The sequence below is a fragment of the Lutra lutra genome, chromosome 16 (genome assembly GCF_902655055.1).
Source record: "Lutra lutra chromosome 16, mLutLut1.2, whole genome shotgun sequence".
Classification (NCBI taxonomy): domain Eukaryota; kingdom Metazoa; phylum Chordata; class Mammalia; order Carnivora; family Mustelidae; genus Lutra; species Lutra lutra.
In genome coordinates this window covers 19,031,688-19,058,753 of record NC_062293.1, presented here as the reverse complement: position 1 = coordinate 19,058,753, position 27,066 = coordinate 19,031,688, and the positions used below count along the sequence as shown (strand labels likewise).

The 27,066-nt window shown below is 52.9% G+C and overlaps 2 protein-coding genes across 2 annotated transcripts; both read right to left on the bottom strand.

Annotated features, from left to right (window-relative positions):
- Positions 1 to 1,427: 1,427 nt before the first annotated feature.
- SOST (sclerostin) lies at positions 1,428 to 4,878 on the bottom strand. The gene is made up of 2 exons (XM_047708820.1): positions 4,598 to 4,878; positions 1,428 to 1,849 (listed from the first exon to the last, which is right to left on the bottom strand). The coding sequence occupies exons 1-2, from the start codon at positions 4,815 to 4,817 to the stop codon at positions 1,428 to 1,430; spliced, it is 642 nt and encodes a 213-aa protein (XP_047564776.1). The 5' UTR covers positions 4,818 to 4,878.
- Positions 4,879 to 12,988: 8,110 nt separating this feature from the next.
- Positions 12,989 to 27,038, bottom strand: DUSP3 (dual specificity phosphatase 3). The gene is made up of 6 exons (XM_047707435.1): positions 26,905 to 27,038; positions 26,648 to 26,699; positions 26,105 to 26,229; positions 25,406 to 25,565; positions 22,620 to 22,846; positions 12,989 to 16,821 (listed from the first exon to the last, which is right to left on the bottom strand). The coding sequence occupies exons 1-6, from the start codon at positions 26,963 to 26,965 to the stop codon at positions 16,616 to 16,618; spliced, it is 831 nt and encodes a 276-aa protein (XP_047563391.1). The 5' UTR covers positions 26,966 to 27,038; the 3' UTR covers positions 12,989 to 16,615.
- Positions 27,039 to 27,066: the final 28 nt, after the last annotated feature.

The following is a 27,066-nucleotide window of genomic DNA, read 5'->3' as shown; positions in this document are numbered from 1 at the left end:
AAAACGACCAGCCCGGCAGGCTCTCACATGGTCTGTGCTTCTGTTTTAAAAAAAAAAAATAAAAAAAAAATATATTTTTTTTAAACAATGAAAAACTACACAGAAAGTAAGAGGTGTCTGGAAATGACTTTCAGAAAGATTTTTGGATGACAGCTAACGGGCTTTGCAGTTTTTTTCAGCATATGTACAGCACTTGTAATTTTTCCCCAAGTAATATTATTTTAATGTAAGATGCGCCACCACCGGTAACAGTAGTAAGAAGCTACTTGCTAGACAGAATCATGTCTGTGAGTGCTAGGCGGAAGGAGACACCTCCAAAGGGATCTGCTGGTCTTTGAATGGGGGGCTGGCTGTTCCTTGGGCCTGGCAAGCCCAGTGTCCTGGGACTTCAAGCTTCTCTGCAGAAGGTGACTTTAAAACATGGCCATGGTGGGAGATGCTATTCTTTCGGAATAGGGGATTGATTCCTGGCCCCGCTCCCCCAGCCCTCCCCAGCCTTGGGACCTTCTCCTTCTCTACCCCAATTGCTGGTATCTTTTCTGCATCCTTTGGGGTGGAGTGGTGGAGGTAGGCAAACATCTGGGGAGCCCAGGCTGGAAAGAACGAGCTTCTTCCAGGAGCTTGTCAGCCCTAAAAAAGACTCCCCCCACCACCCTTGTTTGGCTGTCAGATCAGAGGATTACAGCTCTGAATTCTAGCCATGACCATGACCATGGCAGTAATCCAATCCAACCCCTCTCTCTCTCCTTTGCCCATTCAAACGGCACCCAAGGCCTTGGAATCATGTGACAGTAGATTCCTCGAGATACAAATCCCAGGCCCACCTTCATTTTCCAAAGAGGAAATTGAGGACAGACTCTGGACAGAAAGGGAAGAGTGTGGTCCAAGGTCATCCAGCAAGTTAGTGGCGGAGTCCAGACTGGAAATCCTATCTACGGACCCCAGTCCTGGGTTCTTGGCACAACAAAGCACTAAAGGCTTTAGGAGGGGGCAGAGAAGTGGAGGAGGAATCTTAGCGAACTTTCTTAACCAGTCCCCGGACTCTCATTCCCCACCGCTCCCTTAGAAACCCTGGGCGGCGAAATGCTTGCTTTTCTGCCTTCCTCTGAAGTGGGACCAGCAAAGGTGGGCGGCCCCGGTGGGCGGGGCTGCGTGGCTCAGTGTGTGTGACTCTCAGCGCCGTCCCCTGCCCTGCGGGACCCCCCCTGGGACGCAGGGGAGTAGGGGTGGGGAGGCTCTGCTAGCCCCCCTCCCCGAGATCCGCAGGGCCTGGCTCCCTCCTGCCGGAGCCCGGAAGGTCTCCGCCCCCTGCCCCGGGCTGCAGACATTTACAAGGAGATACAAACTGTCAGACCGCGCGCAGAGGGCAGAAACCCCGGCGCCCGGCTTAGGGCGCGGGTCGGGGAGCGCGGCGCGGCGGGCGGCCTCTAATAGGCGTTCTCCAGCTCGGCCTGGTTGGCTTTGGCGCCCCGGGCGCGGGGCCGCGACTTTCGGCCCTTCTGCGGCCGCGCGGCCTCGGGCCCGAAGTCCTTGAGCTCGGACTGGTTGTGGAAGCGGGTGAGGCGCTTGCACTTGCAGGAGGCCACCAGGCGCACTTTGCGCGCGCGCGGCGCCGCACCCCCGGGGCACAGCAGCTGCACCCGCTGCGCGCGGTAGCGGTCGGGGATGCAGCGGAAGTCGGGCCCGCTCGGGCGCCACCACTTGCCGCGGCCGATGGCGTTGGGCAGCAGGCGCGCGGGGCCGCACTGGCCGGAGCACACCAGCTCGGTGACCGGCTTGGCGCTACGGCAGGGCCCGTCCGTCACGTAGCGGGTGAAATGCAGCTCGCGGCAGCTGTACTCGGACGCGTCTGCGGAGAGAGGGCGCGTCAGGCCAGGCGGCCTCCTGCACGCCACCCACCCCGCCCAACCCGCCTTTTCCAAACCTGCCACTTTCCAGCTGCGTTTGCCCAGGTATTCTGGGGCTGGTGGAAAGACCTCTGGCCCACCCTTTCCCCCTAAAACTTTGGAGCCAAGTGTCTGTTGGGGTTCAAATACCAGCTCCAACGCTGTGTGATCTTGGGCAAGTCATTGAACGTCTCTGTGCTTCCTATCTGTAAAATGGGTTTGTCCTGAGCAGTTAGGGAGTGAATCCATGGCGTATATAACGCAGGGGCCGCGGTGAGTATGCGACAAGAGCTGAAAGTACTGGCTTTTATTATGTGTTCTTCTCCAAAGGGGTCTTTTTCTCCCTCTATAAGTCACATCGTGTTGCAGAGTGCCTGGTCTAGGCAGAGCAGGTGCTAGCCACACCCTCTGCATGATGGCCTTGGCTTCTCCTAAATTCTTTTTCCAGCCACTTGGGAGGGTTGGTGAGGGAATGGAGAAAGGAGTAGGGGTTAATTGAAGGGAATAAATCAGGGCAGCTGCTGCGGAGGAGAGAGATGGAAGAGGAGGTGGGGAGGAGAAGTCATTAGACTTGAAAAGAGCCAAAGGCTGCTTGTCCAGCCCCCTCATCATCACAGAGGACCAGGAAGTCTAGAGAGAGAAAGGCTCTTGCCCAAAAGGCAGAGCTGGGTGTCCTCACTGCGCTTTTCTGGGGCCCCAGCCCCTCTGGGTTCCTATAAGAGTGGAAGCTGTGTGTCTGAGCACCCACGTGGGAGGTTGGGGTGGGGGCGGGCACAGGGCTGCCTCTCACTACAGTTACTTCTCTATCAGAGGGGATGGAGCTCTGTCTGAAAACCTATAGGTTCAGCTGCTGCAAACACTTACTAAGCACCTGCTGTGTACTAGACATGCTGCTGGGCACATCTTTTTTTTTGTGCCATTTTAATGGATCTCCGATGGTGGCCCAGCCTTGCTCCTGGGTTGGGGTGGGGACAGGGGATAGGGAAGATTGTGCTCTAAGGTCTGGCTTGGTCCCCCGAAGACACCTTAATCAACTCTCCTACTGTGGGCTTAGACAGATGGGAGCTTTTTAAACAGCTGGTCCTCATATGAACATCTGTCTGTCACCCAAGGGGATGAAAAACAGTCCTGGGACCAAAAGCAGAGAAAAGGCCAAGAAGGCCAGGCCTCCACTCCCCAGGCCCTGGAGAACTAGCAGAGCAGGGGAGAGATGGGTCTGCCTTCCTCCAGTGGCTGACCTTCTGGTTTCTGGGCTGGCTTTCTACCCTCACCCTTGCTCCCAGGCTAGGGGGAGTGTGTGGGGGTGGCCTGTTTGCCAAGGGAAGGAGGCTTTTGGGGCTTTCCAAGAATAGCACTCCACATCAGGCACTTCTATAGAAGGTGACTTTGTTTTGAGCTTACAGCTTCCTTGGGGGCCTGCGGCCTCTCCTGGGAGCCCAGGGAGGTGGGTATTTTGTATTTGGACCCCATAGAGCCCAGGAAGCAGTCCCTTAAGCTTAATCGACCTTGCCTGGGGCGGGCGGGAGTGGCAGGATGGTATGCTCCTGCCCTCCCTTTTGAAGACTTGAGGCCTTCAAGTCTTCAGGCCCCCGGTGAGGCTGCCCCCTTGGCAGAACCCCACATTCCCAGCTGGCTGTGGGACAGGGAGAGATGAGATGAGGGGGCCTGGGCAGTGGACTCCTCTCCCACCCAGACAATGACTGGAGGGCAGTGAGGCCCTCCCCAAGAAGTGTCATTCCGCCCCCACCCCCAGCTGCTCCTGCCAGCTGCTCCAGCCAGCTGTGCACACGGCCCCCTAGGCTTGTGCGTGCAGACCTGACCAGAAGCCCAGATGTGCCCTCCACGAGAGCTCTTGCCTTGTCACAAGGGTCAGGCTCCCTCCCTAGTAATGAGGCAAGGCTTGGACCTGGGGACAGATGGGGTTACCTGCATCCACTGCCCGCACAGAGGATGCTACCTCCCCTCCAGGCCCTGGACAAACTGCTACCCGGGTCAGACTCTGCCTACAACTTCCCGTTCCTTCAAGGGCCAGCTCACCAGAAGACTCATGGAGGCAGGAGTGTCCTCTTCCCATTGCTTTGTGGGGACTTGCTCTGGCTCTCTGTCCCCAGCACTCCCCCCCCAACCCCACCCCCCGTCTCCCACCAGGGCTATCTTGGCATGGGATCAGACTTGGGTGAAATCTCAGCTCTTCTACTCCCTACCAAGTTCACGTCTGGAGTTTTTGTTTCTTCACTTTCCAATTGGGGGTTCACCTCCGGGGGCTCTCCTGCGGTGGATCCCCGGGGTAGGTTTTAAGTACAACCTGGGTAGAGCGTCTACCTCCAGCAGGTGTTCACGGATGGGAGGCTTCCTTGCCTGGTTCCCCGTCCAGGGATGCCAGCGGCCAGACCCGTCTCCTGTCTTCTCAGGAGGGGATTCTTGGAAATTGTCTGCCTTCGGAGGCTCTGAGCCGTTCCCAGAGTTATATTCTCACCATCTCAGCATCCCTCCTGCCCCAGGCTCCTGTGGCCAGCCGCCCCCACCCCAGCCTCATGCCTCCTAAGCTGGAACACCAAGGCTATGCTGGCTTGCCACCCTCCCCCTGCCTCTAGGCAAGGCTGTCCCTCCATTAGTGCTGACAACGGGGCGGAAAGTCTACCCCAGGCTTCAAAACCTTCCAGAGAGCCACCCCTCATGTGGAAAATGCTCTCCTCTACCCCCATGCATACCTTTGGTCTCAAAGGGATGGTGAGGGGGCCTCCCTCCGTTCTCCGCCCGGTTCATGGTCTTGTTGTTCTCCAGCTCTGGTGGGGGCTCTGGGTACTCGCCAAGCTCAGGGATGATTTCTGTGGCATCATTCTTGAAGGCCCGCCAGCCCTGGCCCTCCACCACTCGGAAGGCCTCATGCACCAGCAGGCAGACGAGACACAGAGCGAGAGAGAGCTGCATGGTGCCAGCCGGAGGAGGGCAGCCTGCCTTCCAGTAGCACAGGCTCCGTTCCCTAGCCTGGGACACGTTTGCCTTTTTAAAGCCCCCTCTGCCTGATGCCAACCAATGAGGACAGGCTGGGGCAGGGCTGGTCCCACGTTTCTCTCAACCCAGGGGGAGGGAACAGGGTGTGCTCACAGCAACCCCTCCCCAAAGACTTCCCAGGAACAGCAAACTCCCACATTGCTCTGGTGCTCCTAGGTGACCTAGAGAGAGGGGTGTGTGAGGCGAGCCTGCCCTCCAGCACCTCCCACGTGCAGGCAGCTGTGGTTTTCAGATATCAAAATGAGTTCCAGCTCATAATCTTTACCTCCTTGGTCCTCTTGGGCTTTCTCAAAAACAAACTGTGGACCAGCATCACAAAGAAAACGATGGCTCTGAGCCCTCCACGGAGCTGAGCCTCGCCAAATCCCTTTCTCAGGCCAAGTTCATTTGTTACCCCAACAACAAATGGCCCAAGGTCTCTATCTTTGGCCCCCACAGACCGAGGCAGAGGCAGAAGGAGGCTTTTTAAGAAATCTCACTGGTCCCAATTCCATGAGGTTCCGCATTGGTTATCCTGACCAAGAAAGCCCCTTGTTGGCAACCCTCTGGAAGGCAAGAGAGAAAACTGGAAAGCCACAAGGAGGGGAGGGCTTCTGCTTGAGCGAGGAGGCAGGATTCTGGTTACAAGTCCAGGATGAGCAAATCAGCGGGCACTGGTGATGGAGCCCAAGAAGATCTTGGGGCTTCCGCGCATGGTGACAGGCACTTCTTGGCCAAGACGCTCACTCCTGCTTGCAGACGCATGTACCAAAGGCAGTCATTTCCCTGGCCAGGCTGTGGTTAGGAATGGAGAGCACAAAATCCCTTTTCTTAGCAAAAGCCAAGGCCAGCATTTTTACTGCTGATTCTTTTTTTTCTCTGGTCTCTAGTCCATTAAGACTAGGGTCTCTAGTCCTCAAAAAGAGCTTTGAGTCTTATATAGAAAACCTTGCTGGTGCATGCTTTGGGACGCATTCCGCGAAGCCATCCCAGGTCCGGCTAGCCACAAAGAAGCCAAAAGGAACTACCACCTTGGCCCCGGAGCAGAACTAGGGGAGGGGTAGAGGTACCCGGGGAGGAAGGTTCACACCTGAGGTGCAGGAAAAGAAAGGAGAGCCATCAGAAGCTTTCACTGCCGGTGAAGGAGGAGGGGCACCGGACTCCTGGACCTGAAGGAGGCAGGGAAGAGGGCTGTGGCCCAGGTCCCCTTGGTATTTCCACTGGGCAATGAATCAGCACGCCCCACCTGCAGAGCCTGGCGGAGGCCTTTGCCACCTGCCTTGACTTGTAAGCCGCTGTGTCCATCTGAAGCCGTCTGTCCCTCCTTTCCACCATCCATCACTCCACACATAAATGCAGCTGCTCTGACAGTTTTACAAGCCAGACAGAAGCCCCTGCAGGAAGGGCCCTCTCTGATACCTGCTTCCTAAGTCAGCTTCCTTCAGGGCAGACAAAAACAGCTGTGCCCATTGTTGGACGTGATCTATCTCTCCCAACAGAGCCCGTGGGTGTTGTGAGAAGCTGGCCCTCTGCGCCCCCTCCCCTTGTCTCTGACCCTCCAGCCCCCTTTTCCCTTGCTCTGGAATGTGGACCATTAACCCGATCATGGCCGGACAACTGCCTTCTTGCCTCAGATTTGGGAAAAGTGCAGTTCCGAGGCCGGATACTTTAAGCGGCCGCGATCTGGACGCTGAAGCCCCACCTGCTGGTGGAAGCTACAGACCCAACCGCCTGAACCGGAGCCTGTGGGGCCCATTCCCGGAGCGCTGCTGCCACCTGCTGGAGACATAAGGAAGAGCCAGCGGCTGGAGGATGGCGAAGGATTTTATTTCATTGTTTATTTCATTGTTTTATTTGGAACTGAAGTCTTTGTTAAAAGAAAAAAGAGAAGAATCCAGAGGGTTTGAACCTATGAAGTGTGTCCATCCTTTTGAATTATTCTCTGCCAAGGTATAGCCCTGCTCTTCCCAGAACGGCTCACAGAGAACCTGCTAGGATATCATCTGCTTTTTCACTTCATGCTAATCCAGTTTTATGTTTACTCAGTTTGAGAGCTTGTCATCGTTCAGAGTTAAACCCCCAGGAGTTTTAGCTGACATCTGTTGCGGGTACGTTAGGTTATTTCCAATGCTTCCCTAGCCTCAGTAGGGATGCTATGAATGGATTCCTTGTACAAAGTAATTTTTTGAGTTAAACTTTTGAGATCATTGTAAATTCACATGTACTTGCAAAGAATAAAACAGGAAAATTCCATGTACCCTTGGCCCAGTTACTCTCAACGGTAACATCTTGCAAAACTGTAGTACAACCAGGATATTGACGTTGGAACAACCCACCAATATGCATGTACACATGCGTGTGTGTGTGTTTCAGTCTATGTCACTTTATCACATGTGTAAGTTCTAGTATCCAACCACAGCCAAGATAAAGAACAACTCTGTGACCATGAAGATTACTCTTGTTTTCTTTTGATAATGACATCTACCTTCTTCCCATGCCCCCTGCATCTTCTCCCTTAACCCATGATACCACTAATCTGTCATTTCAGAAATGTCATATAAATGGAATCAAATAGTATGTAACCTTGTAGATCTGCCTTTTTTCGCTCCACATGAAGCCCTGGAGATTCATCTTAGTTATTTCATGTATCAACGATTTGCTCCTTTTTACTGCTGGATAATATTCCACAAAATAATTTAAAAAAAAAAAAAAAGGGTTATTTCCAGAAGTGAACAATGGGTTTGGGAGGGTGAACAGTTGGCCGTGGTTTGCAGGGTTGTCTCCCAGAAAGCTCAGCCAGGTCCCTGGTCCCACCAGTGACATACAGGTAGACGTGTGCCTAAGTTGGCTAGGGCTGCCAAAACCAAGTACCTCAAACTGGGTGGCTGGAAGGACAAAATTGCATCATCTCATAGTTCTGGAGGGCGGAGCTGTGAGATCCAAGTGCTGGCAGGGTAGGCTCTTTGTGCTCTCTGTGTTTCATGCCTCTGCCCTCGCTGCTGGTAGCTTTACTGGCAATCTTTGGCATTCCTTGACTTCTAGAAGCTTCGCCCAATCTCTGCCTTCATCTTCACAGGGCATCTTCACTTATCTATGCCTTCATTCCCCCTTTTTTTTATAAGGACCTCAGTCATATTCAATTAGGGCCCACCCTAATGACCTTGTCTTATCTAATTATATCTGCTACAACCCTACTTACAAATAAGGTCCTGTTCTGATGTACGAGACGTTAGGATTCGAGATATGAATTTTGGAGGGGCACAATTAGCCCATAGTGGTACGTGCCTCCACGTGGCCAATGCTGGGTTTGGGCTAGAAATCTTTAAATTGCATTTAATAATTTAACAGTTGTACCTAGCAAGGCTGCTTTTCTACATGATGATTTGCTGGTTCTCCTTTCTACCAAGCTGCCTGTTCATATGTCCATTTGCTAAACATTTCATGAAGCGAGACCCCAGCCCCTCCCACCAGGAGCTGTGAACTGATTTCACGGTCCCCCTCCAGGAACTCCTGTACTGGGGAAGAAAACAATTCTTCAGCGAAGAAAGGGGTTAGTGCCACTGAGGAAAGGTTCAGTTGTTTTTTTTTTTTTTTTTTTTTTAAAGGGACAGGGTGTTATGCGCCTTCAGAAGGGAGAGCAGTGTCTTCTGCCTGGGGTGGATCTGGGGCTCTGACAGGAAGATATGGCGTTAGGACCACGCTTTGAAGGACAGGTCAAGTTTGGAAAGGAAGTTATGCTCCTTTGAATCCTTGGGATTCTAGAATCTTTGATCTCTAAGAAGCCTCCAGGGGCATCTCTCTACTTGCTTCTCAAGCCATCTGTCTGCAGTTCATGGGAACAGAGGGCTCCCCTTATGGGCTACATCTCTACACAGACTTTGCTCCCACAGGTCAGGGTAAAAGGGAGTATCCGGATTTGGAGGGCGATCTGTTTATAAGCAGTTGTCTGTGATAAGGGACATCCAAATCACCCTGTCTTTTTTTTTTTTTTAAGATTTTATTTATTTATTTGACAGAGAGAGAGAGCACAAGAAGGGAGAGCGGGAAAGGGAGAGGGAGAAGCAGGTTCCCCGCTGAGCAGAGAGCCCGATTGATCCCAGGACCTCCTGGCATCCTGACCTGAGCACCTGATCGATCCGAAGGCAGATGCTTAACCGACTGAGCCACCCAGGCGCCCCAATTCAGCCTGTCTTTGTTCAGAATTGAGAGCTTGTTCCATGGAGAGCATTAGTGTCTTGGCACAGGTGGAAAGTGGAACTCTTCCACTTGTTCATTCAGCAGCTTCTGGGACAAAGCGAAGAGTCTCAAAGAGCACTGTCTCACACACACACACACACACACACACACACGCGCTTAGAATGGGCTAATGGTTCCCCCAGCCCTAGCAAAATTGTGCTTCCATGTCCTTTCCGGTAACCAAGCCCTCTGAGGTGGGTCCCAGCTCATCCCCAACTGTCATTCAAGCTACCACCCTCTGCCTGGAGGGCCCGTGTCTGCAAACCCGAAATAAAAAAGTATTCGTGAGACTTGTTAAAAATGGTAAAGATGAGGGGTGCCTGGGTGGCTCAGTGGGTTAAAGCCTCTGCCTTCGGCTCCTGTCATGATCCCAGGGTCCCTGCTTCCCTTCCTCTCTCTCTTCCCCGCTTCTCTGCCTACTTGTGATCTCTGTCAAATAAATAAATAAAATCTTAAAAATGGTAAAGATGACTTTGCTCAAGGGGGGGCCTCTGGGGATAGTAACATCTGCACTGGGGTCTTGCACTGGCGGAGAGAGACCCGGCTCAGCTCCAACCACAACAGGAAAGTGGGAATCTGTAGCCCAGGAGCAGGGTAGGGTCACTGGCCGGAAAACTCCTAAGAGGAGCAGGGAAGGTGGGATAAACCAACACAACATGATTCCTACTGAAGGCAGCCCCCGGCCCTCAGACTTCACCTGCAGGATGGTGAGGGTGAAGAACCCGATTTGATATTGAGGACGATCAGATGTGGAAGTTGGGGGGATTCTGGCTAAAATGGGACAAAAAGGACACAAACACGGAAGTCCAAATGTCGGGGCCCAGTTGAAAAAAGGAGAATGAGTAAAGTCTGGCCAAAGAAAGGCTCTGTCTCCCTGTGTGTTTGGAGACTGACTTCCCTCTTCCAAGCCCAGCTGCGCCTGCCCTCTGCTCTCCGTTCTCCTTTTCAACTCTTCTCTTCTTTCTGCCCTCCTGCCTTTCAGGGAGGCTGCCCCAGTGCTCCGTGCACTGGGAACGTTCCACTGGAAGGCCGTCCTATTCATGGGCTTTCAGACTAGGTTTCTTAGAACTCCCATTTCCACACGGATGTCTTATGGTTTTAAAAATATGGGGCGCCTGGGGGCACCTGGGTGGCTCAGTGGGTTAAAGCCTCTGCCTTCGGCTCGGGTCATGATCCCAGGGTCCTGGGATGGAGCCCCGCATCGAGCCCACATTGGCCTCTCTGCTCAGCCGGGAGCCTGCTTCCCTCTCTCTCTCTGTCTGCCTCTGTGCCTACTTGTGATCTCTATCAAATAAATAAATAAAAATCTTAAAAAGAAAATATGGGGCGCCTGGGCGGCTCAATGGGTTGAGCCTCTGCCTTCGGCTCAGGTCATGATCCCAGGGTCCTGGGATCGAGCCCCACATCGGGCTCCCTGCTCAGTGGGGGGCCTGCTTCCCTCCCTCTCCCCGTCTGCCTCTCTGCCTACTTGTGATCTCTCTCTCTGTGTCAAATAAATAAATAAAATCTTTAAAAAAAATAAAAATATGTACATTTTGGGGCACCTGGGTGGCTCAGTCCATGAAGCATCTGACTCGATTTCAGTTCAGGTCATCATCTCAGGGTTGTGGGATCGAGCCCTCTGCTGGGCTCTGCCCTCAGTGGAGTCTGCTTGAGATCCTCTCTCCCTCTCCTTCTGCCCCTCCCCTTGCTCGTGTGCATGCTCTCTCTAAAATAAATAAAATCTTTAAAAAATGAATAAAAATATATTAAAATATGTACATTTCCATTATTTAAAAATATAACAAAGGAAAGAAAGGAGGGAGGAAAACAAACCACAAGAGACTCTTAATGAGAGAGAACGAACTGAGGGTTCACGGAGGGAGGTGTGTGGGGGATGGGCTAAATGGGTGATCGGTGGTGCTATGATGAGCACTGAGTGTCGTATCTAAGTGATGAATCACTGAATTCTACTCAGAAACCAATATTGCACAGTATGTTAACTAAGTAAAATTTGTTTTTTAAAAGATTTTATTTATTTGAGAGAGAGAGAGAACACAAGCAGGGTGAGTGGGAGAAGCAGACTCCCCACTGAGCAAGACCTTGGAATCATGACCTGAGCCAAAGACAGTTAGATGCTTAGCTGACTGAGCCACCCAGACAACCCCAAAGTAAAAGTTAAATAAAAATAAATAAAAATATAAACACACACACATTAATTTTAAATGTGGTGTGTTTCCATTTTTAATGAAACGGAGATCACCCATTCATTGCGTTGCCTCTAGGTTAACCCATTTTAGTGTAGACTTCGAAAACAGAATCTCTGTGCATCTGAACTTCTTATAAATGGGTCATCAATTCAGAAGGCCACGGCTCAGGGACTCTTTCTAAAAATTAGGCTTGGGCAAGCCACCCCTATAAAATTATATATATTTTTTAAAGTCATCTCTACACCCCAGCGTGGGGCTCAAACTCATGACCCAGAGATCAAGAGTTGCACACTCCCACTGAGCCAGCCAGGCAGGGCCCCCCCTCCACCCCCATAAAATTATACAAGAAGCACAGAACAATCCTCCTTAGATTTGAGTACTGGGATGTGTTTGACACGGTGCCATCATAGCAGACGACAAAAATTAAGAGGATATTAAGCAGACAAACTGCAACTGTTATTCCTAAGTGTCATTTCGACATTCTGTGCTCATTAGAGCAGTCTGGACCTCTGAAATTAGAGTATACAGAAATCACAGCACATCATACACAACGGAATGCTAAGTAGCTAGTGAAATGAAGGGTACTCTAAGAAATAACTATCTGTTGGGCACCTGAGTGGCTCAGTTAATTAAGAAATAACTATTTGGATTTTTTTTTTAAATTTATTTGACAGAAAGAGAGCACAAATAGGCAGAGAGGCAGGCAGAGAGAGAGGGGGAAGCAGGCTCCCTGCTGAGCAGAGAGCCCGATGCAGGGCTCGATCCCAGGACCCTGAGATCATGACCCGAGCTGAAGGCAGAGGCCCAACCCACTGAGCCACTCAAGCACCCCGAGAAATAACTATTTGTTAAGCACAAAAGCAAAGTGCAGAACGTTTTCCATGGAGATCTCTAAATGCACACGTTCACGAATGGGTACTTACGTATGCGTGGAATTTTTCTTTCTTTTTTTTTTTTTTTTTAAGATTTTATGTATTTGTCAAAGAGAGAGACAGAGCGAGCATGAGCAGTGGGGAGCAACAGGCAGAGGGAGAAGCAGGCTCCCTGCTGAGCAAGGAGCCCGATGCAGTGCTCAATCCCAGGACCCTGAAATCATGACCTGAGCTGAAGGCAGACACTTAACCGACAGAGCCACCCAGGTACCCCAGAGAGAGTTATTTCTGTCGGGGAGAAAAGGCACCCAACTCTCTTGAGTTTTTTTTATCAGAGAAAAAAAGCCAATGCTTATCACAAGGGAGATAAATGCTAACAGCAGAACTGAAGGCATCTGGGGGCAGGGTTGTGTTTGGGGGCTGCCCATTTGTAGGACCATTCAAACCCCAAATGCCTCCTAAGGGCCCACCCAAGGGCCACCCAGTCTCCTACTTTCTTAGGAACGTAAATCTACCTCCCTCATTTAGGATGGGCCTCTCTAGTCAAGACTATTCCAGTCAATTATCCCTCAAAAAAGCTGCAATCTTTTAGAAATTAAATAAATAAAAAGATTATTCCCATCACGGGAAATTTCTGGTAGTGGCAAGATGTTTAGCCAACATCTATTGCGTAAAACTAATCATCACAGGACTGAGAATGAACTCGGAAGGGCTAATTTTTAGATGATACTTATTTTTGGAAGTTAGAAAAAAGCAAACATAAGAGCATCAGAGAAAATCAGCAGAGATAAGAAAGACCCAAAAAAGACCATTTCTGTGTACTGTAAGACATTTATTTTGGTTACAGTTAGTGTTTTAACACTGATTTGTGATACAACAGACGTTAAACTCACTTTCCTTTAAAACCAATGTTAATTCCTGCCCCTTTTCTGTCCCGGAAACTCACGCTTTCACAGTCAAATTACCCTGAAAGCTGACAGGAGATAAATCAAGCTTCCAACCACTCTGCTCTCTCAAGGGGAGAGGGCCTCTACTTCCAGTCAGGATAAAGTCTTAACTTGGTAAGACCAACACTGTTGGCTCTTCAGTGGTTCTTGATACTGCCTTTATGGCAGAAATCTCCTGCGAGGAAAGTGCATATCTTCCTATTTTAAGATCAGTGCTTATTTGGATTAAAACATTAGCATCTTAACATTAACTTGTAACACAAAAGGCACCTACATTCCCTTTCAAACCATCCATCACCATGGGTGGAACACAGCGCCACCTGCTGGCCACCGTTATTATTACATACCCTATAATTCCCAGGTGGTGGTAAATTCCAGGTGGGGATTCTCAGAGAACCCTATACAGTGTCAGAGCCAAAGGGACCTTAGAGGTCTTCTAGATGAGTCCCCTTGTTTTGACAGATGGTGGTTTCTGCTCTCCAGAAAACTCAGAGTGGCAGAGAAACAGACCAGCCTGTGGAAAGTGTACTGCTTTTAGATTTGAGAAGAAAACCATCTGGTGCTCTAATTTGACCGAGGTGGGGGGTCTGCTAGTCAAAGAAAGGGATCAGGTCACGGGGGAGGGTAAGGGCACCCTGAGTTCCTATTCCATCACTTCCCAGGGGGTAGAAAGCCGTCCAGAAAGCGACCATGGGCAGCTGGGCACGTGCTGGCTCTTACACCGTAGAATTTTATTTTACTCAAAAATTAGGAGCTAAATTTCATGACGTAAAAATAGGGTTTCTGGGACCAAAGACTACCAAGAAATCCCCGTTATCAGCATAAAAGTAAGTGCCCAAGTAAAGGCAGTAATTTTCCCAGTGGCCTTTTCTCTCTCAGGCCCCCACCAAAAGCCTTCAAGAGGTCCTGATTAAAGGAGCCTGAGTAGCTAGCTGCTCCGTCCCATGGGGAGACCACTGCCAAAGGGCGGGAGGAGGCGCCCTTCCCCCCAATCCCAGAGCCTCTTCCAGAAGCAGAAGGGAAAGCTCCAACTTAGGGATGCTATGTGTTTCCTGGAGGAAGAGGCACACCTTCTAACCAAATCAGGGACCTAGGCTTCTTGCTTCCTGCTCCTGGAGCAGAGATGGGCTTGTATCAAATCCCTCCCACCCTCTTCCGGACCCCCGCCCCCGCCATGGCACCCCAGCTTGAATGGTTGTACTCCATCCACAAAACTGGCTCCTAGGCACACTGGCTGGGTCAAGGGCGTATGCCTGCCCCTGGACACTCCAAGGGGGATCTTTTCTTGATGGGGAGCCTAGTATGGGACAAAAGATTCAGTTTCAGGAAGCAGCAAACCTGAAATCTTGCCTCGGCTCTTCCTCAGAGTTGGGACGGCCTGGGTGCCCTGCCCTCCATCAGTCTGAACCCCAGGTCCTTTTTCTTCAAAGGTCACAATACATGAAGAAGCTCTGCCAACTGGATAGGGTTATTGGAAGAATCAAGTTAGATCAAGTGGGATGGTTCTTGGGAAACCGGAAGGTGAGGTACACGGGTTAGAAGATGGCCATTTCACTGAGGTGGGCTTCTGTGGGCAGTCCGGTCTCTGGGAGAGACCACAGCTCCTAGTTTGTTCGATGAGGCTGTGGTCACAGAGGAAAGTGACCGTCCAGACCCCACGCTCTGGCCCTGTGGCGGGAGAGGCCATGCGACACCCAGGAGTGAGGCCCTGCGGCACCCTGCTTCTCTTCGTCTAGCCCGACGCCCCTGGTCAACTCTGAAAAAGGCACATTCCCCACCTCGACAGGTGAACACTGCCTGAATTTCCATTTACAACGGAATTTTGAAGACTTGACAAAAGTCCTTGGTTTTTCACTTCTGGTAAGACTCCTTCTGCAAATCCTTGCAAGGGATCCTACCACAAATTCAGGTTTCTGCGAGCTTGACACACCCACCAGAACATTACCCTGCATGGGTCTGGGTCTCAGAAACAGTAAGAAAAAGTTAAATTCTGCAAACTTTTCTAGATCTCTGTGTGCGAGGAGCTGGGGCAGGGGGGTGCAGGTATGGCTGAGGACCACCTCTCTGCTGTCCGGGAACCTGAAGACGACAGGAATGCATCCCTTTTGTGGCAACAATCACTCAAAGTCCTAACAAGACTGTTTTCAAAACAAAACTCCTATATTCTGACACATGTGTGCACACGAGGGACCATCATCCTTATGGATGACTAATGTCATCCTTAAATTAGTCCTTAAAAAAAGGTGGCTCTGGTTTGTTTGTTTGCTCTACCACCAGTAAAGTCTCCACTTGGAGGCTCCGCTGTGTTTCATTTTGGCCTGGCTGAGTCACTTTTGCTCCAAGGGCTCCGGGATCCTTCTTGGCACCACAGAGCCCTAAGACCCACCTAGAAGTGGGCGGGGTGAAAGCCTGCTCCTCCATCCTCTGGCTGTGTTTCTGAGACACACACTCCCCCTCCACACCCACACACGCACCCTCTAATTGGCCAACTTCCTCCTTCTGTCCTTGGAATAGCAACAGAGACAAAAAGCAGTTGGCATGAGTGGCTCGAGCTCGCCCACACTATAATTCAGGACAAAACCTTTGTAATTCTTCAAATGGTGGGGGTTTTAAATAGGCTGGAACTTCAACACCCTGTTTTCTCAAAAAAAAATAATAATAATATAAAAGAAAACCATGCCCAAGGCATCAGTCTTCTAACAATCCAAGTGACTGAGAGCAGCGGTCCGAGAGAGACATTCCAAAGCAGCGGATTCTGAATGCAAGCCTTCCAAAGATTCTCACATTCTAGATACTGTGGACTGACTGGAGTCCTCCGGAGGAATGTCTGCCCACCTGACGGCCTCTTTGTTTGGGTATCTTTAATCCTACTGAAATACTTAAAATGCAGTCTCTTCATGGGAATTTCCACCCACTAACAACTGCTGGCCCGGGGGCCAGCTTCAGCCCTCAAAATGCGAGCCTCTGCCTATGAACAGCTGGGATGAGCGGGGAGGAGGCAGGCAGGGTGGGGAGAGGGGGGCCTGTGTTTGCATAGTTCCCTTACAGGGCTCGAGGTGCTGAGGTCCCCACTCAGGAGAGGACCCAGGGTGCATGGCAGGGAGCCGGGGAGGGAGGCAGGGGGCAACAGAGGTCAGGAAGGGCCCCTGGGGGCATCTCAAGCCTTTCACTGCCACAGACCTCCTGCCTTGGGTCATCCAGGAGAAGCATGCATGTCACACACCTTCCCCCTCTGCGCCCCCACCACAGGGAGAGGACATCATAAACTACAGGCACAGGACACACCAGGGAGCGACAATGCCTTCCTTAGCAAGCTTGTTTATGTGCTCCCCAGGGGGAAAGTGGCCCAGGGCTGTGTTGGGACAGACTTGTGGGCAAGTGCCTGGTGATGCTGGGAGCAGGGTACACTGTGTTTCCTAAACATGGCGGCTTCGGACACCTCGACCAGGGCCTCCCCGGCCTGCCTCTAGAGAAGAGGCCGAGGGGGTGCCCTAGAGTTTCAACTTCCCCTCCTTGACTAGTTTGTCATTGAGCTGGCACAGCTGGGCCAGGAAACCATCGTTGGGGCCGATCTCACGGTTCTGCCTCACGATGCTCAGGGCAGACTTGACGTCCATCTTCTGACGCATCATGAGGTAGGCGATAACTAGGGTTGGGGAGCGGCTGTAACCTTCCCGGCAGTGGACGAGGACCCGGCCTGGAAGAGAAACAGGGGCTCGTGAGCTGGAGCTGGGGGCTGTCCGCACACAGCCTGACTCAAGTCCCAACTCTTCTGGGGGGGCACCGATGAGTACCCAAGATGCTATTGTGCTGTGGGGCGGGGAGATAACGTACATAAGCACATCACCCTGGCAAACTGTGGGGCAGTATGTACTCAAGTGGGACACACGCAACCTCTACGGCCCAGCGGGGATGTACACACGTGCCCACAAAAGACATGCACCCAAATATTCTGAGGGCGGCACTGTTCCTAACAGCTGGCAGCTCCCAGAGGCCCATCAATGGCAGGACAGATCGCTAACAAGAAGGACGGGTGCCTGGGCCACCCAAGCGCCCCTGACTTTGATATTTCAATCAAAACCAAAACACATGGGGCACCTGGGTGGCCCAGTTGGTGAAGTATCTGCCTTTGGCTCAGGTCATGATCTCAGGGTCCTGGGATCGAGCCCCGAGTCAGGCTCCCCCACTCAGCAGGGAGTCTCTGTTCTCCCTTTGCTCCTATCCACTCCGCTCATGCTCTCTCTCTCCCTTGATCAAGTAATTAAATAAAATCTTCAAAAAAAAAAAAAAAGAAGAAAACACAGAAATGACCCAAAGGTCCACCAGCAGGTAAACGGACAAACTGGGAAGACTCGTCAGCATTCAACGGGAAAGGCCACGTGCAGCCACACGGATGGAACCCCTAGCGATGACGCGGACAGGGCGGGGCTGAGAAAGCGAACCCGCCATGTCATTCCATTTATACAAAAGTCTACAGAAAGTACACTCCTGTCTGGTGACAGAAAGCAGAGCAGTGGTTGCTTGGGAATGGAAGGCAGAGGGAGCAGATGGGAGAGGTCACAGAGGCGCCTGAGGAATCGCCAGGGGTTGGGGGGGCGACGGGCAAGCTCACTGTCGCCCTTGAGGTGCTGGTTTCACAGGTGTACACATATGTAAAAACGTCAAATCATGGGCTTTGAATACGTGTGATTTGTTGAATGTCAATTATACCGCAACAAAGCAGTTTCAAAAACATAAAAGGAATATCTGTATCAAATACAAACACAGGGACAGAAAATCAAAACACACAAACAGAAACACCCTCTCACGCCCCGACTCCCGCCATGGCCCATGAGGCCCGACGCAGTCCGGCCCCCGTTCTGCCATCATCTCCTCCTCTCCCTCCGTCCCTCCAGCCAGCTGGCCTCTCAGCCTGCAAAGCTCTTTTCCCAGGTGTCTGCTCCCCCAGCCCTCCTCTCTACAGGCATAACGCCCTCCCCAGCCCTTCTCCTCCTCCCTGTTCTAGTGCACCGCCCTCCCCTCCTGCCCCCCCCAACAGGCTGGAAATCTTTTTCACTTGTTTGCTGTCCCCCTCCCCTAAAATGGGGAAGCTCCACAAGGCAGGGCTGTCCATCCGTTTTGCTCCCCGCTGTATCCCCAGCACTTGGTGAAAGGAAGCATCAACCAGTCCCACCACATTGCATTTCCACTGGGGGGTCCCTGGGAGCCCCAAGCCTTGGCTTCTCTCTGCCACCACAGAGCCTTAGTTCACCACCCCTCCCACCACAGAGCCTTAGTTCAGGTCCTCGTCACCCTCACCACAGCCCCCTCCACACCTCCAAACCCAGCTCTCCCTCTACCCCCATCACCAGCAACCCACACTCCACCCAGTAGCTGGAAGGGGCTGTCTAAAATTCAAAATACAACCTGTCACCCTTTCAGGGCTTCTAGTCTCTAACGTGTGGCTTATAAGGCCGAGTGCCCATGGCCCAGATACCTTCCCATGCTTTTCCCCATTCCTGTGCCTCTGCACATGTCATTCCCTCTATCTGGAACGTATTCTCTCTCTTGGCCACCTGGCAAACTCCTACTCATTCCTTAAAACCCCAGTTCAGGGGGCTCCTGGGTGGCTCAGTGGGTTAAGCCTCTGCCTTCGACTCAGGTCATGATCTCAGGTTCCTGGGATCAAGCCCTACATCTGGCTCTCTGCTCAGCAGGGAGCCTGCTTCCCCCTCTCTCTCCACCTGCCTCTCTGCCTACTCGTGATCTCTATCAAGTGAAAAAAATAAAATCTTAAAAAAAAAAAAATACCCAGTTCAAATATTTCCTTTGTCAGCACAGGGATTTAGAACCAAAACCTTTGGGGCACCTGAGTGGCTCAGTTGGTTGAGGGTCTGATTTAATTTGGGTTCATGTCTGAGGGTCATGAGACCAAGCCCTGCGATGAGCCCTCCCCCTACCCCCACCCCGGGGGCACATGTGCACACAACTCTTTCTTTCTCTCTCAAGTAATAAATAAATACAACTTTTTTTGAGAGAGAGAGAACACTTGCAAGCCGGTGGTGGGTGGGGGAAGTGTCGGGGGAAGAGGAAGGGGACATAGAGAATGGGAGAGGGGAAGCAGGACTCCTTGCTGAGCTCAGAGCCAGAGGCAGGATTCAATCTCCAGAACCCGAGATCATCATAACCTGAACCGAAACCAAGACTGGGACACTCAACGGACTGAGCTACCCAGGTGCCCCAATAAATAAATCTAAAAAAACAAAAAACAAAAAAGAAGAAAAAGGGGCGCCTGGGTGGTTCAGTGGGTTAAAGCCTCTGCCTTCGGCTCAGGTCATGATCCCAGGGTCCTGGGATCGAGCCCTGCATTGGGCTCTCTGCTCAGCAGGGAGCCTGCTTCCTCCTCTCTCTCTGCCTGCCTCTCTGCCTACTTGTGATCTCTATCTGTCAAATAAATAAATAAAATCTTAAAAAAAAAGGGGGGGGGAGAAAGAAAAAAAAACCTTGAAGTCACGTGAATATGGGTTTAAATGTTAACTTGCTGGTTGTGATGGTTACAGGTGTAAACTCAGCCTGTCTATGATGCCCAGCTGTCTGGTCCAGCACTGGTCTAGAAGGTATTTCGTGGATGTAATTAACACCAACTATCAATAACTATCAGTTTCCTTCAGTAAAGGAGACTGCCCTTGGTCATGTGGCTGGGCCGCATCCAATCAGTTAAAGATCTTAAGAGCAAAAAGTGAGGCTTGCTGGAGATGAAATTCGGCCTCAAGGCTGTAATAAAGAAGGCCCGCCCGAGTCTGCAGCCTCCCAGGCTGCCCTCCAGATTTCAGATCTGCCAGATCCTACAACCGTGTGAGCCAATTCCTTAAAATAAATAATATCTATTCTTCTCTAGGTTCTATCTTGCTGGCCGGTACACTGCTTTTGAACTCTACGACCCACTACCCCCCACACACCTCCACTTCCTCATCTGTGGTCATAGTACCCATTGCGCAGTGTTGTTGGGGGACTGAAGGAAACATCCTATAAAGTCCTTAGACCAGCGCCCAGCATACGAACTAACTCCTAGCCAGCAACAGGAGTTGTCTGGTGGAGCCCAGTACTTTCTAGGACAGCAGCCTGGCTCTGTGTCCCTCCCAGCCATGCACGGATCTACCCTCCTCCGCCAGACCGCACGTGCCTTAAGGGTAGACTGTGGGGTACTGATTTTTGGATGCCCTACAACTTCTAGTATGCACTTGGTGCTCAATAAATGTTGGCTGATTAGCCAAGTGGTTGAGTGTCCACCAATGCTTCTATCCTGCCATTATTTTGAAGGAAATCTGGTGGCCCAGAGTCAAACAGAGTCTCTTCTGTTCCTATCACCCTCTGCTCAAAACATGACTCTATTCTCCCCATGCCTCCCATGCAGGAAGGAGGACCTCGCCCGCCCCTCCCCTGCCCATTCTCTCTCTAGCCAGCATATCCAAAGGGTGTGGAGAGAGGCTTTCCCTGCCCAAGCCCTGGTGAGAGAACCCTTGCGGAGCCACTGCCTCACCAGCTGGAACATACTCAGCAGCCCAGGACTCCCAGAGCCGATCAGGAAGGGGAAGGTTTGATTTCCAGCCTTCCAGGCCCCACCCAGATGCCATTCCTCCCTAGAGGCCTCCCTTGATCCGGACTGGAAGTGACTGCTTCCTCCTCTGGGCACTCCTGGCTCTTCCCACTTCTCCAAAGTGATGGGGGGCTGGCTCCCCCGAGCAATCCAGCCTGTGGGAGGCTGCTGTGTTTCTGTTGACTCACTTGGCCAGTCAATCTTAGAAGCATTTACACTTGGCTTGACAGCCCATGGAATTCATTTTTGTCACTCCCTCAGTAATTATCTGCCGTGTGTCTGCTATGGCCCCAAAGCTACCTTACGTGCTGGAGGGACAGACAGGAACCCCGTGGATCCAGCCAGAGGGCAGGTCTCACGCAAGAGAGTTTGCCAGAAGACAAGGTAGGGAGAGGCAGAGAGAACTTTCCAGACGGACAACTCAGCCCACGCTGCCTCCCACTAAGCCGGGAGGTCACAAAAAGTCAAGGTCTGTTCCTAGTGGGATGGAAAGGGGAAACAGAGTCGGAAAGCTCTAAGTTTCCTGAGTGGCTGACCAACCCATGTACAAGAAGAGCAAAATCCATCCCCTTAACTGGGACCCTCGTTCCCATCTACATGGGGACTCCATACAGCAGGAACAGAGGGGGTGACGTACATGAGACCATGAAGGACCACAAAGGGCCTGACAGTAAAGCCTACAGATGCCCCAGGTGATACCTCCCTCCTGAGCTCCAGACACATGATAACCAACGTCTAGTACATGCTGTTCACTAGGAATCATTCGAGGGGGAGGCTGCTGGGCACAGGAAGCAGAGGCAGGCTGGGAGCAAGGGGACACGGGGCTCACCTCCCCTGCAAAGGTTGTGGGAGGGGGAGGAAGAGGCTGGGAGAGGCAGCTTGAAGGTAAAGGCAGTCCCTGGGAGGAACAAGCTATAAGCAGAAAGGGCAGGTGGCCAGGGCTGGTCAACTGATGTCTGCCCTCTGCGTTCTAGGGTTTGCCCCCCAGGGACGGCCTGCCTGACTGCCAGTGCCTCAGCAGTTCTCCCTCAGTCGCAGAAAGGGAGCCCCAGGAAGCGTTTAGAAAGTGGCTGGAAGATGTGGCCTGTGGGCCATCACCTGCTGAGCACCAGCCTAAGCCCAGCCATGGTGGCCCCATTCTCCTGGCCAGGCATTCCATGTAAGCCAACTCCAGCCAGTGAGATCTGAGGGGAACCCCCACTGAGGATTTCTGAGGGCCCTTCTACTTGCTGTTCATTTTTATTTATTTACTTATTTTTAAGATATTATGTATTTATTTGAGATAGAAAAAGCACAAACCGGGCCAACAAGCCGAGGGAGAGGGTAAGGCAGACTCCCTCTGCCAAGCAGGGAGCCTGACATGAGGCTGGATCCCGGGACCCTGGGATCATGACCTGAGGCGAAGGCAGACGCTTAACTGATTAAGCCACCCAGGCACCCTCCTACATGCTCTTTAAGAAAGGGAAGAAACATGGGGACCAGATGGCTGCCTGGTCTTTTGCCGTACTTTGTCCTGCTGGGATGTGGTGACTGGGTCTGCCACCACCATCTTGGGACCATGAGTGGAGAGCCCAGAGGGTAGCAGAGGTGGGGAGGGGGAAGCACCTTGTCCTGACACGGCCACTGAGCTGCTGAATCAACCAGCCCCAGAGCTCCTTTACCTCAGCACTTCTCATCACAGAAGATAAATCGTTACTGCTGAACCTATTTTGGGGGCACGGCGGGGAGTGGGTAGAAATGAACTCTCAGCCAAAGTCCACTCAAACACCAGGACCCCAAGGCTGCCGCTGTGAGAAACATTTATACATCTTGGGTAACGTGGGGCCTCTTGACAGAGAGGAAGCCGGTGGCTGGCCTGTTTTCTAGAGAAGTCTGGTCAAAGCTGCCTTGCCTTGTTTCCTGGCCCGCAGGTGCCTTACCATTCTTTTGAGCCAAGGCCTGGTCGATGAAGTCTGCAGCCCTTTCAAAGTAGGCGCTGAGGTTGAACTCCTGCGTGTCGTTGGCCTTAATGCCCAGGTAGGTGATGCCGGAGTCCTTGTAGAAGTTGGCATTGGTATTGACATGCATGAAGGACCTGCCTTCCGCGGCATTCAGCACATGCGTGATACCTAGTTTCTGCAGCTTGGGGATGTCTTGAGCCACAGACCTGGACAAGAGACAGCGGCAGGGGATGACTCACTCACCAGCTGGCAGCCCAGGGGGAGGAAGATGGAGAAGATTCTAAGTCTCCCGGCAAAGCGAGGAACCCTTGGTGCTCGGCCCCTACCAGCTTCCCCTCATCTTATGAGCCACCTCCCTCCCTCCAGCCGTATCTAATTACCAGCAGCTTCCCCAAATAGCCGGGGCGGTTTCATGCCCATGTCGTTCCCTCTCTTTGAAATGCCCTTCTCGAGCTTCTCCGTGGACAGACACCCTCTCATTTTTCACCACCCTCTGCAATGTGTCCTCATCTCCCTTCCACCCCCAAGGTGGCATCTGGCTTCCTACCCTGTGGTGGTGGGGGGTACAGCCTAGTGGGCTCAAAATGGGCTCTAGAGCCAGACTGCCTGCGTCTGAATCCAACCCTCAGACCTACCATCCAGGTAACCTTGAGCAAGCCACTTAACCTTCTGGTGACTCAGTTTCCCTGTCTGTCAAATGGGGAGGCTATCCCTTGGGGTGGCCTGTGTTACACGAGTGGTCCTATAGACAGAGCCCACACTGTAGTCCGTGCTCTTCTAATGCCTGATTGTGCTTCTTTGTTCTGATCCCCTCAAGTGAGTAACCCACTCCACTGTCCAGCACCTGCTATCAGCTCCCGGTACTTAGTAGTCGTCAACTGACTACGTAGTGAATCCAAGAAAAAGGAAACCAGCACATCTGAGGCAGCCTCCTTCCTTGGATCATAAAATATGGCAGCCCCTCCAGTCCCCCAGAGGGACCCTTTCTGACACCGAGCACTAGCCACATCTCTGAGGCTCTCCTGGGTAAGCACTTGGGGACCCAGTGGCGCCAACTCTGGAGGTTATAAAACATTTGATCTCAATAGTCAAAGGGCTCCTTTATGTCATCTCCCAACAACGTCCTAATTCAGACAGCAGTTTGTACTTTACAAAACGCCTTCTCCGACAGGAGATCTCGTCTGCCTGAAGCCCTGGCCTTGAGCTCTGGTCCCACTGGACGGCGGAAGGATGAGCTGCGGGCTCACGCAGACAGCCGAGCGGCGAGCTGGGAGGAGGCCCAACGCCAGCCCTGTTCTGTCTCCCCCTCACTCTGTCATGTTCACATCAACTGCATATCCTGAGTTCTAGAAAATGAGGCTCATACAGGCTCCTCTGCTGTGTGAGCCCTGATTTGATTCAGGGGCTCCCAACAGGCAGGGAGCATGAGGCGCTCCATGCTGAGCGCCCCCCCTCCCCCAACACACACCCCTGGCCAGGTCAAAGCCAGATTCGTTAATTGGCCAGGGGACGTGTTTTTCTACAGTGGCCATCGGCACAGGCAACTCTGGCTGCCACCAGACATTTACAAGCTCGGTTTCCACTCAGGAAGTGGAGGCAGCTGAATGTGCCCAAGTGCCCTGGAGAGCAGGGTCTCCGAGGGAGCCAAGGCCACTTGCTGCTTCGGTGTCAGGACAGGGCGCTATCCTCAGAACTTTGCAATTTCCTGGGCCCTTTGGCTGAGGCTCTGGGACTGTTTTAGCTGTCCCTGCTCACCAGGCTGCACATGGTTGTAGAGCAGTGATCGATTCTCTGAAGGTGAGCTCCCATTCACCTCCCTTCTCCATTACACATTCAACAAATTCACCATTACCATTACTATCACTGTGAATGCACACTCAAGTGCCTGACACACGGTAGGTGCTCAATATGGTGAATGAATGGACAGAGTGGATGAGATTGTCCCCCATGACAGTGGGACCTGCTTTAGAGACCCTATTTAGCCCCACGATGACCCCTATTTTTGTGGCACCCTTTAGCAGGATAAGGAAGCAACAGGTTGTAGTACAGGATAGGGGATACAGACATGAACGAGACATTGACCCTGTCCTCACGGTCCCTCAACCACCCTGTGCCACCATGTCCTCCAGGGTAAAAGGAGAGAGGGGAGTTAATTCTGGGTTTCCAAAATGCAGACCCTGGCCCATAGAGCTTAGGGCCTTAGTAAATCAAACCCTATCTGTTAGGCAGGAGAAGGAGCGAGGAAACCCCAGCCCTGCCCTCCGGATCCCTCATCTGGATTCTCTGATCTGGTCGCCCAGCCGGGGAAAGTTCCACGCCCGATTTGTGACGTCAGCCGGTTGCCATGGCAGCGAAGGCAGACATTCCGCGGTGACCTCACTGCAGAACCAGGCAGCTGTCACATGACGCGCGGGCTGGAGACCGGCCGGGTGACAGAGGGCCACCTGTTAGGTGAACACGGTGGCCCGACCCCGCCCAAGGCTGAGCCCCTAGCGGGTGGCGGCTTCGGGCGGACGCCAGGCTGGCCGAGCGCCCCGGAATCCGGGCCCCCCGCGAGGGGAGGAGGACCGCGCGGGGCCGGGGCGGGGTCTAGCCCCTCCGCCTCCCCCCGCGCGGGGGCGGGCGGCGACTCCAGCCCCTGCCCGGCCCCCACGGTGTTCCCGGAGGTCGACCACGCCCCACAAACCGCCCCCCCTCAACCCCGTACGCCCGTGACGCCCCCACCCCGGCTTTCGGGTGGGCGGGGCGCCCCAGCGGCGACTCACGCGTTGCCCACGTAGATCCTGGGGGTGACCTCGTTGCAAGGCTGGCTCGGTAGGCTGTAGCAGCCGCTGCCATCCGACAGCAGGTCGTTGAGATCCTGCACCGAGAGCTCGAACGGGCCCGACATGGCGGCGGCCGGGCCCTGCACGCCCGGGCAGCAGCCTGCGAGGGGAGAGCCGCCGGGTCAGCTGGGCGGGGGCTCCGGAGCCGGGGCCCGCCCCGTCCCGCCCCGGAGGCGGGCCCGCCGGGCGCGGGAAAAGGCGGAGCGCGGAAGTCCGGCGCGCTCAGCTCCCCGCATGGAAGCGGGCCGCCGGGGCCCGCGGGGACGCTCCGGGGGCCCCGGGCCTGCCCTCCCTGCCGGCGGAGGTGGCGCCACCCAGGTGTTTTAGGGGGTCCTCGGTCCACCCCCAGCTAAGGGCTTTTCTGCATCATTATAAACGGGGAAGTTCTGTAACAACTTTGGATTAAACGCAGAGCGACATTAAATGTTCCAACTGAACGGGGTACGCACAGGTTTTGCTGTTTTTGCAGTTTTAGCGGGACACCCGGATTCCGCTTGTGAACTGACTCTGCCTGCTGCGGACCAGCGGCATTGACATCCCGGGGAGCTCATCAGAAACGCAAAGTCTCTCCCCAGCCCCGCCACGCTGAATGAGGATGTGCATTTTACAGCCCGCCCTCCCGCCCCCCGCGATCCTTACAAAGGTTCAAGTTTGGGAAGCCCAACTCTGAGGCACATTTCTTCCAACATTTATCCGGCTTCAAAGCTTGGACTCTGTGCAGCCAGGCTTCGCATTCTGACCCTGGCAAATCAGCCTCTCTGAGCCTGTTTGTTGGGGGAGGAGAATAAATGGGGATACTAGTAGCACCTAACTCCTAGGGTTGTTTGGAAGATTAAATGTGACACCAAGGAAATCGCCCAGCACTGTATAGTGAACACCCAGTAGGTTTCTGCCTCTACATCAGCCAATGCCGTGAGCACCCACTAGGTGCTACTCCACCTGTACTGGCCTGGAAACCATCAGGCTCCCTTCGCAGCCCTTCCAGGAGCAGCTACCAGCCCACTCTGAGCCGTGATCGCGTTGGCAACCCCTCATTTGCTGAAATCCCACTAAAAGCAGAAGACAGACTCCGTCTTTCCCCAGTGCGGATGGCAGACTCCCGCCCCACCCCCACTCCTCCAAAGTGCAAATGCCCCGGGAGTTTAGGAAACCCCCCATCCTGAGCCCAGCCGCAACACGAACTTGGTTCTTGAGCAGCAGAGCAGCCTGTTGCTTTGAAGTTCAGATTCTTCATCTGCAAAACGAAGAAATTGCATGAGCTTCTCATTAAGGCCATCTTTCACCTGCCCCCATAAGCCTGGGGTCTCCCACCTCCGGAAGATTCATTGTGGTGGAGATTCCTGAGCTTACAGCTGAAGGTGTGTAAACGAGCCTGGACTTCTCCATCCCCACCCCTACTTCCCACCGGGAGCCTTCCTACCCCTCCCAGCACACCACACCTTTTCCCCCTGCTGTTGGGGGGATCCACATGCCAGGCAGGTTCTGAGTCTTGTCCCCCATCTTGATTTGGACCTGTGTTAGCCTTCAAACAGAAGTCCAGGGATAGCCAGGCATGCTCTGTAGCTCCTCTTCCTTCCCCAAGATCTGTCCCTGATGTCATA

Coding starts and splice junctions, on each gene's coding strand:
- DUSP3 (XM_047707435.1), bottom strand. CDS start 26,965: ATGGGGGACAAGACTCAGAACCTGCCTGGCATGTGGATCCCCCCAACA. Junction 26,700..26,904: donor CCCAACAGCAGGGGGAAAAG/GTGTGGTGTGCT, acceptor TTCGTTTTGCAG/ATGAAGAATCTGAACTTCAA. Junction 26,230..26,647: donor CTCTGCTGCTCAAGAACCAA/GTTCGTGTTGCG, acceptor CCCAACAAACAG/GCTCAGAGAGGCTGATTTGC.
- SOST (XM_047708820.1), bottom strand. CDS start 4,817: ATGCAGCTCTCTCTCGCTCTGTGTCTCGTCTGCCTGCTGGTGCATGAG. Junction 1,850..4,597: donor CCATCCCTTTGAGACCAAAG/GTATGCATGGGG, acceptor CTCTCTCCGCAG/ACGCGTCCGAGTACAGCTGC.